The 13,276-nt window shown below is 47.9% G+C and overlaps 1 protein-coding gene across 2 annotated transcripts in view; it reads left to right on the plus strand.

Moving 5' to 3' along the window:
- LOC122556887 (neuropeptide Y receptor type 2-like) overlaps nucleotides 1-13,276 on the plus strand; it is a 136,285-nt gene that overhangs the window by 108,488 nt on the left and 14,521 nt on the right. Inside the window, exon 1 of one of the 2 annotated variants that reach the window (XM_043704147.2) lies at nucleotides 6,394-6,660. The exons of the other annotated variant lie outside the window; for it this stretch is intronic. Within the exon in view, the coding sequence (XP_043560082.2) occupies nucleotides 6,632-6,660 (29 nt within the window). The 5' untranslated portion in view covers nucleotides 6,394-6,631. Of the gene's footprint in view, nucleotides 1-6,393; nucleotides 6,661-13,276 lie in introns of those variants that run through there. 2 annotated transcript variants of the gene reach the window in all.

Below are 13,276 nucleotides of genomic sequence, written 5' to 3' on the forward strand. Positions count from 1 at the left end.
AGCACTGCCCCTCTGACAGTGCAGCACACTCTTAGTTGTGCACCAAGAACACCCCTTTATATTATATATTCAAGCATCTAGAATGGGGCTTGAATCCATGACCTGCTGACTCAGCGGTGTGTGTATTACTCACTGTGCCACTGCTGACATTCAGACAGTCAACAGCAACCAAGCTTTGTCTGTATGCCAATTCCTATTGCCTCCTTCATTGACAAAGCTTGCCAAAGGGGAATATCATTATGAGGAGCTGGAGCAGAGGTAGAAATCTGACCTGGTTGCAGTTATTGGTCTTAGTACCTGATTCATTTTCTTTGGGATTAGCTGTGAGGTTTTGCTTTTCATGGGAAGCTGAGCTGGAATCAACACCTCAGCTGACCTGAAATGTCAGGTCTCCACAGGAACATCTCCCTGCATTCAAATAAACTTTCTTCCAAACTGGCTGAAGATAAATATTTTAAATTGAATCTAATTTTTAAAAATTCAACACACAGAAATAGATTGCTTTGACAGTGCAATTCTGTTGATCTACTATTCTCTGAGTCTGCACTTTGAACGAGTGTTGAAGATCAGTGTAAAATTGGCTGTTTGTGGAGCCTGGTAGACAGAGTTAAGAGCGAGTAGCTTAGTTTTAACATAGGTTCCTTACGATCTTGCTGGAAAGGTTCGAAAGTGAAATCTGCCTTTCTGTTGAAGTTGGAAATTCGACTGATTAATAGTTCGTTCTTTGGGCCGGGGCATTGTTGAAACTCTTAGTATTTATTGCCCAATGGCAGTATTCACTGGGAAAAGGCTGTTAGACTTTTCTTTTGAATCATTCCTTGCGGTTTCTATATAAACTGAAAGTTTCATAAGGCCACTTCCTGGGGCAGCAAAATAAATATCAATGAGACCATAAGACCATAAGACATAGGAGTGGAAGTAAGGCCATTCGGCCCATCGAGTCCACTCCGCCATTCAATCATGGCTGATGCGCATTTCAGCTCCACTTACCAGCATTCTCCCCGTAGCCCTTAATTCCTCGAGACAACAAGAATCTATCAATCTCGGCCTTGAAGACATTTAGCGTCCCGGCTTCCACTGCACTCTGTGGCAATGAATTCCACAGGCCCACCACTCTCTGGCTGAAGAAATGTCTCCGCATTTCTGTTCTGAAATGACCCCCTCTAATTCTAAGGCTGTGTCCACGGGTCCTAGTCTCCTCGTTTAACTGAAACAATTTCCTAGCATCTACCTTTTCCAAGCCATGTATTATTTTGTACGTCTCTATTAAGTCTCCCCTTAATCTTCTAAACTCCAACGAATACAATCCCAGTATCCTCAGCCGTTCCTCATATGTTAGACCTGTCATTCCAGGGATCATCCGTGTGAATCTCCGCTGGACACGTTCCAGTGCCAGTATGTCCTTCCTGAGGTGTGGGGACCAAAACTGGACACAGTACTCCAAATGGGGCCTAACCAGAGCTTTATAAAGTCTTAGTAGTACATCTCTGCTTTTATATTCCAACCCTCTTGAGATAAGAGACAACATTGCATTCGCTTTCTTAATCACGGACTCAACCTGCATGTTTACCTTTAGAGAATCCTCGACTAGCACTCCCAGATCCCTTTGTGCTTTGGCTTTATTAATTTTCTCACCATTTAGAAAGTAGTCTATGCTTTTATTCTTTTTGCCAAAGTGCAAGACCTCGCACTTGCTCACGTTAAATTCCATCAGCCATTTCCTGGACCACTCTCCCAACCTGTCGAGATCCTTTTGTAGCCTCCCCACTTCCTCAGTACTACCTGCCTGTCCACCTAACTTCGTATCATCGGCAAACTTCGCTAGAATGCCCCCGGTTCCCTCATCCAAATCATTAATATATAATGCGAACAGCTGTGGCCCCAGCACCGAACCCTACGGGACACCGCTCGTCACCGGCTGCCATTCTGAAAAAGAACCTTTTATCCCAACTCTCTGCCTTCTGTTAGACAGCCAATCCTCAATCCATCCCAGCAGCTCACCTCGAACACCATGGGCCCTCACCTTGCTCAGCAGCCTCCCGTGTGGCACCTTATCAAAGGCCTTTTGAAAGTCTAGATAGACCACATCCACTGGGTTTCCCTGGTCTAACCCAATTGTTACCTCTTCAAAAAATTCCAACAGGTTTGTCAGGCATGACCTCCCTTTACTAAATCCATGTTGACTTGTTCTAATCAGACTCTGCTCTTCCAAGAATTTAGAAACCTCATCCTTAATGATGGATTCTAGAATTTTACCAACAACCGAGGTTAAGCTGATTGGCCTATAATTTTCCATCTTTTGCCTTGATCCTTTCTTGAACAAGGGGGTTACAACAGCCATCTTCCAATCATCCGGGACCTTTCCTGACTCCAGTGACTCTTGAAAGATCTCAACCAATGCCTCTGTTATTTCCTCAGCCACCTCTCTCAGAACTCTAGGGTGTATCCCATCGGGGCCAGGAGATTTATCAATTTTAAGACTTTTTAACTTTTCTAGCACACTCTCTTTCGTAATGGCAACCATACTCAACTCAGCCCCGTGACACCCTTTAATTTTTGGGATATTACTCATGTCTTCCACTGTGAAGACTGACGCAAAGTACTTGTTAAGTTCTCCTGCTATTTCCTTATCTCCCATCACTAGGCTTCCTGCATCAGTTTGAAGTGGCCCAATGTCTACTTTTGCCTGTCGTTTGTTTCTTATGTACTGAAAGAAACTTTTACTATTATTTCTAATATTACTGGCTAGCCTACCTTCATATTTGATCCTCTCCTTTCTTATTACACTCTTTGTTATCCTCTGTTTGCTTTTGTATCCTTCCCAATCTTCTGATTTCCCACTGTTCTTAGCCACTTTATAGGATCTCTCTTTTTCTTTAATACATTTCCTGACTTCCTTTGTCAGCCAAGGTTGTCTAATCCCTCCCCGGTTAATCTTTCTTTTCTTGGGAATGAACCTCTGTACAGTGTCCTCAATTATACCTACAAACTCCTGCCATTTTTGCTCTACTGTCTTCCCGGTTAGCCTCTGCTTCCAGTCTATTTTAGTCAGTTCCTCTCTCATGCCCTCATAATTACCTTTATTCAACTGTAACACCATTACATCCGATTTTGCCTTCTCCCTTTCAAACTCCAGACTGAACTCTATCATATTATGGTCGCTACTTCCTAAGGGTTCCCTTACTTTAAGATCTTTTATAGAGTCTGGTTCATTGCAAAGCACTAGGTCCAGAATAACCTGCTCTCTTGTGGGCTCCATGACAAGCTGTTCCAAGAAGCCATCCTGTAAGCATTCCATGAATTCCCTTTCTTTAGATCCACTAACAACATTATTTACCCAGTCCACCTGCATATTGAAGTCTCCCATGATCAATGTAACCTTGCCTTTCTGACATGCCTTCTCTATTTCCCGGTACATGTTGCGTCCCTGGTCCTGACCACTGTTAGGAGGTCTATACACAACTCCAATTATGTTTTTTTTGCCTTTGTGGTTCCTCAATTCCACCCACACAGACTCCACATCATCTGACGCTATGTCATTCAATACCATAGATTTAATTTTGTTCTTAACTAACAAGGCAACTCCACCCCCTCTGCCCACCTCTGTCTTTTCGATAAGTTGAAAAATCATGGAGGTTTAACTGCCAGTCCTGACCCCCCTGTAACCAAGTATGAGAATTCGTTAACCCGTCGTTACTCAAAGTGTTTGCATGACACCATTTCTGGTTGCTGTGAAATTGGACACTGAAAACTACATTTTTTAAAATATCATAGAATCCCTACAGTGTGGAAGCAAGCCATTCACAGTATCGAGTCCACACAGACCCTTTGCAGAGCATCTCACCTAAACCAATCCCATCCCTGTAACCCTGCATTTCTCGTGGATTATCTGACTATCCTGCACATCCCTGGACATTATAGGGCAATTTAGCATAGCCAATCCACCTACCCTGCACATCTTTGGACAATGGGAGGAAATTGGAGCACCCAGAGGAAACACACGCAGACACAGGGAGAGTGTGCAAACTCCACACAGACAGTTGCCTGAGGTTGGAATCGAACTTAGGTTCCTGGTGCTGTGAGGCAACAGTGCTAACCACTGAGCCACCCCATGAAAGGGAAGTACAAAATCATATATCAAGGAAGGAGGATGTCCAATGTTTCCTCTGTTGAGTTTGTCTTAAGAAGGTAATAAGTAGGTATATGAGTAGGGCATTCAGCACTTCTAGCCTGAGCTGTCATTCAATAAGATCATGACTGATCCGATGTGGACTCTCTTGCCTCTCCCCCATAATCCTTAACTCCCTTATCAATCAAAAGTCTGTCCTACTCAACCTTAACTATATGCAGTGACTCAGCCTCCATCTCTCACTGACATTAACAGCCCTCCATGAGAACTTGTCCACATCTCCATCTTAAATATGCAACCCTGAACCGTAATCTTGCATTGACTCTGTAGCCCTGCAAACATTCCTTTTCAAGTATTTATTCCTTCTGGAAGTTATTGTAGAGCAGTGTTTTGTTTATTTTAAATGAAAAAGGGTGGTGCATTTTTTAAGCAGGTTATGATCTGAAATGTACTACCCGAAAGGCTGGTGGCAACAGATTCAATAACAACTTTTGAAACGGAATTAGATAATGACTTAAACAGAGGGATAGGAACAAGAGTAGACCATTCAGCCCCTCGAGCCTGTTCTATCATTTAGTGACATGGTGGCTGATCTGTGGCCTAACTTCATTAGGCCTTTGGTCCATATCCTTCCAATCCTTTGCCCATCAAAAGATGATCTGTATCAGACTTAAAACTGGTCTGGCATCAAGTCCAGTTTGTACAACAGAGACCCGAACCTCCCTTTGTGGTAGAAGTGACTCCTAACATCTCTCCTGAACAGACTAGCCCTAACTCTCAGAGTATGCCCCATGTTTTTAGGATCCTCAGCTAATGGAAATAGTTTATCTTTATCTACCCTTTCCCCTTAATATCTTGGATACTTCAGTCAGATCACCCCTTAACTGTCTAAATTCTAGAGAAATCAGACCTTATTTGTATAATCTTTCCTCATAACCCCTTGAGTCCAGGTACAGGTCATTCTGCTATAACATGTGTTTTGTTAATGCAAATTTATTTTTATCCAATTGACAAATTGGGGTGACCGTTTCTAATGCGTGAACTTTTAAGGCGTGAATTGGTTATCACATGATCCTGGTCCCACTTGTTTAAATGGGGTTGCTATTATACCATTTTATTATAACGTGGGTTTGCACGAGAATGGAACTACGGCGGCACGGTGGCACAGTGGTTAGCACTGCTGCCTCACAGCGCCAGAGACCCGGGTTCAATTCCCGCCTCAGGCGACTGACTGTGGAGTTTGCACGTTCTTCCCGTGTCTGCGTGGGTTTCCTCCGGGTGCTCCGGTTTCCTCCCACAGTCCAAAGATGTGCAGGTCAGGTGAATTGGCCATGTTAAATTGCCCGTAGTGTTACGTAAGGGGTAAATGTAGGGGTATGGGTGGGTTGCGCTTCGGCGGGGCGGTGTGGACTTGTTGGGCCGAAGGGCCTGTTTCCACACTGTAAGTAATCTAATCTACGGCATTATAGTGGAACTGACTATCATTCTTGTCAAACTACAATGCACTCCCTCCTAGCCAATATACCCTTCCTTAGGTATAGTGCCCAGATCTGCTCACAGTATTCCAAGTGGGATCTAACTAGGGATGCGAGAGAGCTGGGAGTGGAATAGAATTGACTAGCCCTCTATAAAGACCTGCTGCTGCTGCAATGGGCGAATGCTTTTATCTGTGTTGTATTAGTCCATGGTTTGTGTTTTTACATGGGGACCAATAATTCTGAAGAGACATCAAAGTTTTGAGTGAAATGCTATCAATGGGAACAAATCCCAGCGCCCAGTGTGTGATCTCACTCATCTTTGTCCATTGCTTTTACAATAGGCGTCTGCATTGTCTGTGAATCACTAATGGTTCCTAAAACTCATAAAAATGGAAGCAGTGTCCACCCACGTTAGAGATCTCTGAATTCAAAAGCAATACAAAAAAACATCAATGCTGGAGGATCTGTGCCCAATGGACAGCAACTTTCTCAATTACCGAGCTTTTGAGACAGTTAATGGCTCAATTTCGTTTTATCCAAAGAGACGGTTTCTGTGCTTCTGCGTTAAGTCTTTTATTTCAATCTCTGTATAAAGAGGTAGCCAGATTGCAATCGTTGGAAGAGAGAGTAGAAATACAGAATGAAACCACAGACATGGTTAAAAGCTCCCTTTTAATTGGAACCCCGCCCTCCTCTCTCTAAAAGCTTAGGAGTAGCAATTTATTTAATCAGAAAGCTACAGAGCAGCGAGAGAGGCTGGATGCAGACCGCACTGAGTGTTAGACACGCTTCTCTCGCAGCCCATTGTAAGGCTTAAAAAATATGTATAGAAGGAGGAACAATTAGGACGTTTCAGCATCTATGCGAAGATGTTTTATTTTTAATTGTGGTTGGGACTGGGACTCTGTAAATGAGCTGTTTAATAACTCTACTCTCGCCCAGTCCCTGCTCGCTGGATTTGTGTGTCTGACACCGCCAGTTCTCCAAACCCTCCTGGTGCAGGAGCGGGGATGAAGCAGCCCTGATGTCCACTTGGCCGGAGATAGGGTATTGGTAAGGAATTTCGCTGGTCAGTTGCAAATAGGCGGTTACTGCTGAGGAGATATGTACAGTAATATGTTGCCAGTTTTGACTCGCGTGCGGTGTATTAGGAGCCCGTGTGTGCTGAATGCCTGACAGTGGTCAGTGTGCAATGGGCACTGGAAGGTGGGTTCACTGCTCACCTTCAGTTTACACCGTTGGACTATCCCAACACGTCCATCTGCAGCGGCTGAACTAAGGTAAAGTTTGTCCGGGTTTGCAAGTGGAAGTTGAGTGGGGCTGCAGAGACTGCAGTTAAAATAAAGCCAAACTTTACGTTAATAATAGATGAGAGTGGCTGTTTCCGAAGATGTTGCTGCTCAGAACTCGTTAGCTCTTCCTCCTTAGACTGGCTCGCTGATCCAAAACGGACCCTTTCATTGTCAGCTGAGATCCCTGCAGTGAGCTGATGAGCCGCTTGATGTTGAGCCCCTGGTCCAGGCTCCTGGTCCCGCCCACTGAATTGCACTGCCTAAGTTTCCACAGCCTTGGAACCTCAGTCACTGCAGGAAAGGAGAGGATTGTGGGATAGAAAGAGGCCACTCAGCCCCTCCAACTATATCTCCATACAACTGGGATCATGGTGACTCTTCATTGTCTCTCCATCCCTGTCCACTTTGGTTCTGCACCCATCAAAATTCATGGCTCTCAGTTCCACTTCCATTGGCTTTATTGTCCTCAGCAGGGGAGGTCTCAGTCTAGTGGTCTTACTGCTGGACCAGAGACCCAGTTAAAGTTCTGGGACCTTGGTTCCAACCCACCACAGCAGATGGTGGAATTTGAATTCAAGAAAAAAACAAATCTGGAATTAAGAGTCTAATGATGACCATGAATCCATTTCCAATTGTCAGGAAAATCCCATCTAGCTGACTAATGTCTTTTAGGGAAGGAAACTGCCATCCTTACCTGATCTGGCCTCCATGTGACTCCAGACCCATAGTGATGCAATTGGCTCTTAACTGCCCTCTGCATAATTAGGGATGAGCAATAAATGCTAATGTAGCCAGTGATCCTGTAAATGATTAATAAAACAACTTGAGGTCGTGGGGACAGGTTTACAAATCAATGCTACCCTTTAGGTGAAGACATGTTTTTTACCATTACAACTGAAAGGCTAACTTCTCAATTTAAGGTTATGTCCCCCATTTTCTGTACTCCAACCCTCACAGAGAAGTGCAGGCTGGGATGTAATGAGACAGTATCTGAATTTAAAGTGAGACATAATACCTTCACTTTGTCTTTTGCAGAGCTCTGCTTAATATTGTTCCCTGTTTGCTTGGCAATCAGTCTCTATATAATTTTTTGGTTCTCTTCACAGAATCAGCTTTCCAGATCTTACTCTTTAATCCCTTCCTATACTTTTATCAGCTCAAGCACCTCTCTATCTTGATCTCTCTTTTTCTCCCTGTCTTTCACCTCCTTCATTCCTTATCGCTCCTTCATCTGAAAAGGAGCAGCATGCTGGGTAATGGGGTGAGCTTGTGGGAATGGTTCCAGGTGAGCTGTTCATTTGGGCAGCCATTGCAGACGTGATGGATCAAACAGATTGCTTCTGCACTCTAAAGGTCCTGTGATCCTATGATCACCTCTATCATTAGTTCCATTATCCATTGAGGTTGTTGACAATGTCATTATTTCTCGCTCATTTGTCTCCTCCAGCTTCTGTCAGAGCTAGTTTCTGAGCCATGGGCTCACTGTTATCTCTGAGTTCGGCACCCACCTTGTTTGTTGGATGGAATGTGGGGCCCCAAAAAACTTCACCCCATTCAGGTCCAACACGCCCAGTGATAGGGGAAGGGGTGTCCTTGCTTTTTATTCTGTTTAGTTAATGGCATCATCAGCATTTTTTTGCTCATGTCTAACCTCCCTCAAACCATTTTCAGAGTGCTATCGAGAGCCAACCACCTTTCTGTGAGTTTGGAGTCACATAGGCCAGACTGAGTAATTGTGGACTCCCTGCAGTGTGGAAACAGGCCCTTCGGCCCAACCAGTCCACACTGACCCTCTGAAGAGTAACCCACCCAGACCCATTCCCCTATCCTATTACTCTACATTTACCCATAACAAATGCACCAAACCTACACTTCCCTAAACACTACGGGCAATTTAGCGTGGCCAATTCACCTAACCTGCACATCTTTGGATTGTGGGAGGAAACCCACGCAGACACGGGGCGAATGTGCATGCAGCCAGTCACCCGAGGCTGGGATCGAACCCGGGTTCCTGGCGTTGTGGGGCAGTGGTGCTATCTGCTGAGCCACTGTGCCACTCATGACTGCAGGCTTCCTTCCATTAGCGAATCAGATTGGCTTATGGTAAAATAAAAGCCATTGTAATTGTCATGGTCACCGCCCCTTGATTTGAGGTTTTTTTTAACTGCATTTACATTAATTACATTTCACCAGCTGTCATTGTGGGATTTGAACAATTGCCCCTGGATCAGTAACACAGGCTTATAGATTAATAGTGTCAGACAGTTCATCAACCTACGAATCTTTGCACTAATTTCTACTGTACTACAAGGCAGAAAAGCAAAGATAACCAACGATAATTATTGAATTGTTGAACGGAGGATTGTACATGGTTTAGGTTGAAGTTCAGTGTTCCTCTGGAATCTAAACCTTTTATTCTTGACTAGAACTTTATTGCACCATCACTGTAACCAACTCCTTTGCAGAGATTTCTTTTACAGAACAACTAAAATTGTTAGGATTAGAAATGGACTGCCTGGGAGAGTCGTGCAAGTGGATTCCAGAGGGGGTTTCAAAAGAGAGTGGGATATATATTTGAAAGTGATGAATCTAGAGGACTATGGAGAGAGGGCTGAAGAGTGGGACGAGCTGGGTAGCTCTGCTGGGAGCCATACAGACATGTTGGGTGGAATGGTCTCCTTATGTACTGTAAAATGCAATGATTCTATAGTCATTAACCTCTATTTGTGCCATTAATTCGTTTGTTTTCTTCTGAATACTGCGCACATTCGAATAAAGCACTATTAATTTCTCAAATCTTCTCCAAACTCGCAAAGAGCTATTAATTTAGCCTTTTGCCATTCTCCCTCCACCTGATCTGTTTCTTTTCTTTCTGTTTGTATGCAAAGCCTTTCATATGTACCCAGACTGTCGTCATCTAAGCAGATGCCCTGCAATGCTGCCCTGTCCCTTCAAAGACCAAAGAACACGGGCGGCACGGTGGCACAGTGGTTAGCACTGCTGCCTCACAGCACCAGAGACCTGGGTTCAATTCCCGCCTCAGGCGACTGACTGTGTGGAGTTTGCACGTTCTCCCCGTGTCTGCGTGGGTTTCCTCCGGGTGCTCCGGTTTCCTCCCACCATCCAAAGATGTGCAGGGTCAGGTGAATTGGCCATACTAAATTGTCTGTAGTGTTAGGTAAGGGGTAAATGTAGGGGTATGGGTGGGTTTTGCTTCGGCGGGTCGGTGTGGACTTGTTGGGCCGAAGGGCCTGTTTCCACACTGTAATCTAATCTAATCTAATCTAAAAACAGTATAGCACAGAGACAGGCCCTTTGGACCACCAAGACCGTGCTGACTATGCTACTATAAACCTTTTGCCTCTATGTGGTCTGTATCCCTCTATTCCCCTGCCTATTCATGTATCGGTCAAGATGCCTCTTAAACATTGCTATTGTATCTGCCTTCACCACCTCCTCTGGCAGCACATTCCAGGCACTTACACACTCTGTGTGTAAAAAAACTTGCCTCTCACGTATCCTTTAAACTTATCCCCTTTTACCTATATCACGTAGTAATTGAAATTTCTACTCTGGGAAAAAGACTATTCATTCTATTTGTACGTCTCATAATTTTTGTAAATGTCTGTCAGGTCACCTCTCATCTTTCAAAGTTCATGTGGGGAAAAAAAAAGTTTGTCCGATCTCACCCCATGGCTAATATTCTCCAAACCAAGCAGCACTCTGGAAAACTGTTTCAGTACTCTCTCCAAAGCCTCCACATCCCTCTGGTAGCGTGGTAATCAGAACGGTACATAATATATCAAATGTGGCCTCACTGAAGTTCTATACAGCTGCAACACGACTTGCCAATTTTAATTTTCTGTACCCTGACTGATGAAGGCAAACATACCATAACCTTTCCCTCAATTCTTCTCTATGTTGAAGCTAGTTAAGGTTCTGCCAGTTACTGTATACTTCCCTCCTGCATTAGATCTTCAAAACTGAATTACCTTGCATTTGTCCAGATTAAACTCCACCTGCCATTTCTTTGCCCAGACTATCTACAGAGGAACCTCGATTATCTGAATGAGATGGGCAGGCACCATTTCATTCGGATAATTGATTATTCGATAAATTGATTCAATATCTTTTCCTCTGGGGCTCGGAGTTTTCTGTAAACTCTGCTCCCTGTTCAGGAGAAAAGGCAGCATCACAGGCGTGTGAGGCCCCGCTCCTGCCCACCCCCAAACCCGGTCCAACACCAATGCCCACCCCTTCCCACACCCGAACCCCATCCAAAACCAGCCCCACCAGACCCCTCTCACACCCCAACCCCGTCCAACACCACACCCCCACCCCTCCCACACCCTAACCCCGTACAACACCACCCCCTACCCCCTCCCACACCCCAACCCCGTCCAATGCCACGCCCCCACCCCCTCCCACACCCCAACCCTGTCCAACACCACACCCCCACCCCCTCCCACACTCCAAACCCGTCCAATACCACAACCCCCACCCCTTCCCACACTCCAGCCCCATCCAAAACCATGCCCCCTCCCCCTCCCACACCCGAACCCCATCCAACACCACCACCCCACCCACACGCCCCCTAAACCCTGACCAACACCAACCCCCACCCCCTCCCACGCCCCAACCCCATCCAACACCACCCCCCACCCCCTTCCACACCCCAACCCCGACCAACACCATCCCCCCACCCACTCCCACACCCCAACACCATCTCCCCACTCCCTCCCACACCCCAACCCGTCCAACACGACAACCCCCACCCCCTCCCACACCCCAACACCACTCCCACCCCTTCCTACACCCACACCCCGTCCAACACCAAACCCTACCCCTCCCACACCCCAACCCCGTCCAACACCTTCCCCCCACCCACTCCCACACCCCAACACCATCTCTCCACCCCCTCCCACACCCCAACACCACAACCCCCACCCCCTCCTACACCCACACCCCATCCAGCACCACCCTCCCACCTCCTCCCAAACCCCACACCACTCCCACCCCCTCCTACACCCACACCCCATCCAACACCACCCCGCACCCCTCCCACACCACAACCCCGTCCAACACCATACCCCCACCCCCTCCCACACCCCAACCCCGTCCAACACCACACCCCCACCCCAACCCCATCCAAAACCATCCCCCCACCCACTCCCACACCCCAACACCATTCCCCCACCCCCTCCCACACCCCAACCCGTCCAACACCACAACCCCTACCCCCTCCCACTCCCCAACCCTATCCAACACCACCCCCCGCCCCCATCCAACACCACTCCCACACCCAAACTCCATCCAACACCACCCCCCACCCCCTCCCACACCCCAACCCCATTCAACGCCAACCCCCACCCACACACACCCCAAACTCCGTCCAACACCACGCCCCCACCCCCTCCCACACCCCAACCCCGTCCAATACCACAACCCCCACCCCCTCCCACACCCCAACCCCATCCAACACCACGCCCCCACGCCTTCCCACAGCCTAACCCTGTCCAACACCACCCCCACCTCCTCCCATACCCCAACCCCATCCAACACCACCCCCGCACCCCCTCCCACAACCCAACCCCATCCATCACCACACCCCCACCCACACCCCCACCCACATCCAACCCCATCCAACACCACCCCCACCCCCTCCCACACCCCAACCCCGTCCTACACCACCCCCCACCCCCATACACACCCGACCCTGTCCAACACCACCTCCCCAACCCCACCCACACTCCAACCTCGTCCAACACCATTCCCCCGCCTGCACACCCCTCAATCCTGACCAACACCAAACCCCACACCCGCCGCCCCCCAACCCCGTCCAACACCAACCCCCACCCACATGCCCCCAATTTCATCCAACACCACCCTCCCCACCCCCTCCCTCACCCCAATCCTGTCCAACACCACCCGGCCAACCCCTCCCAAACCCCAACACCATCCAACACCACCCACACCCCATCCCACACCCCAACCCCGTCCAACACTACCCCCCCACCCCCACCTCACACCCCAACTTCATCCAACACCACCCCCCACCCACACGCCCCCAACCCCGTCCAACACCAGCCCCCCACCCATACCCCAACCCCCATCCAACACCACCCCCCACCCACACGCCCCCAACGCTGTCCAACACCAACCCCCCACCTGCACGCCCCCCAACCCTGTCCAACACCACCCCCATCCATGTGCCCCCCAATGCCATCCAACACAACCCCCCCACCCACTCGCCCCAAACCCCGTCCAACACAAACACCCCCACCCACACCCCCCAACCCCGCCCAACACCGCCCCCCTGCCCGTGCGCCCATCCACCAACCCCGTCCAACACCACCCCCGCCCACCCGCCCCCCCAA

Source organism: Chiloscyllium plagiosum, unplaced genomic scaffold, assembly GCF_037043375.1.
Source record: "Chiloscyllium plagiosum isolate Xiang-an unplaced genomic scaffold, Cpla_swu_hap1 HiC_scaffold_16, whole genome shotgun sequence".
Taxonomy (NCBI): domain Eukaryota; kingdom Metazoa; phylum Chordata; class Chondrichthyes; order Orectolobiformes; family Hemiscylliidae; genus Chiloscyllium; species Chiloscyllium plagiosum.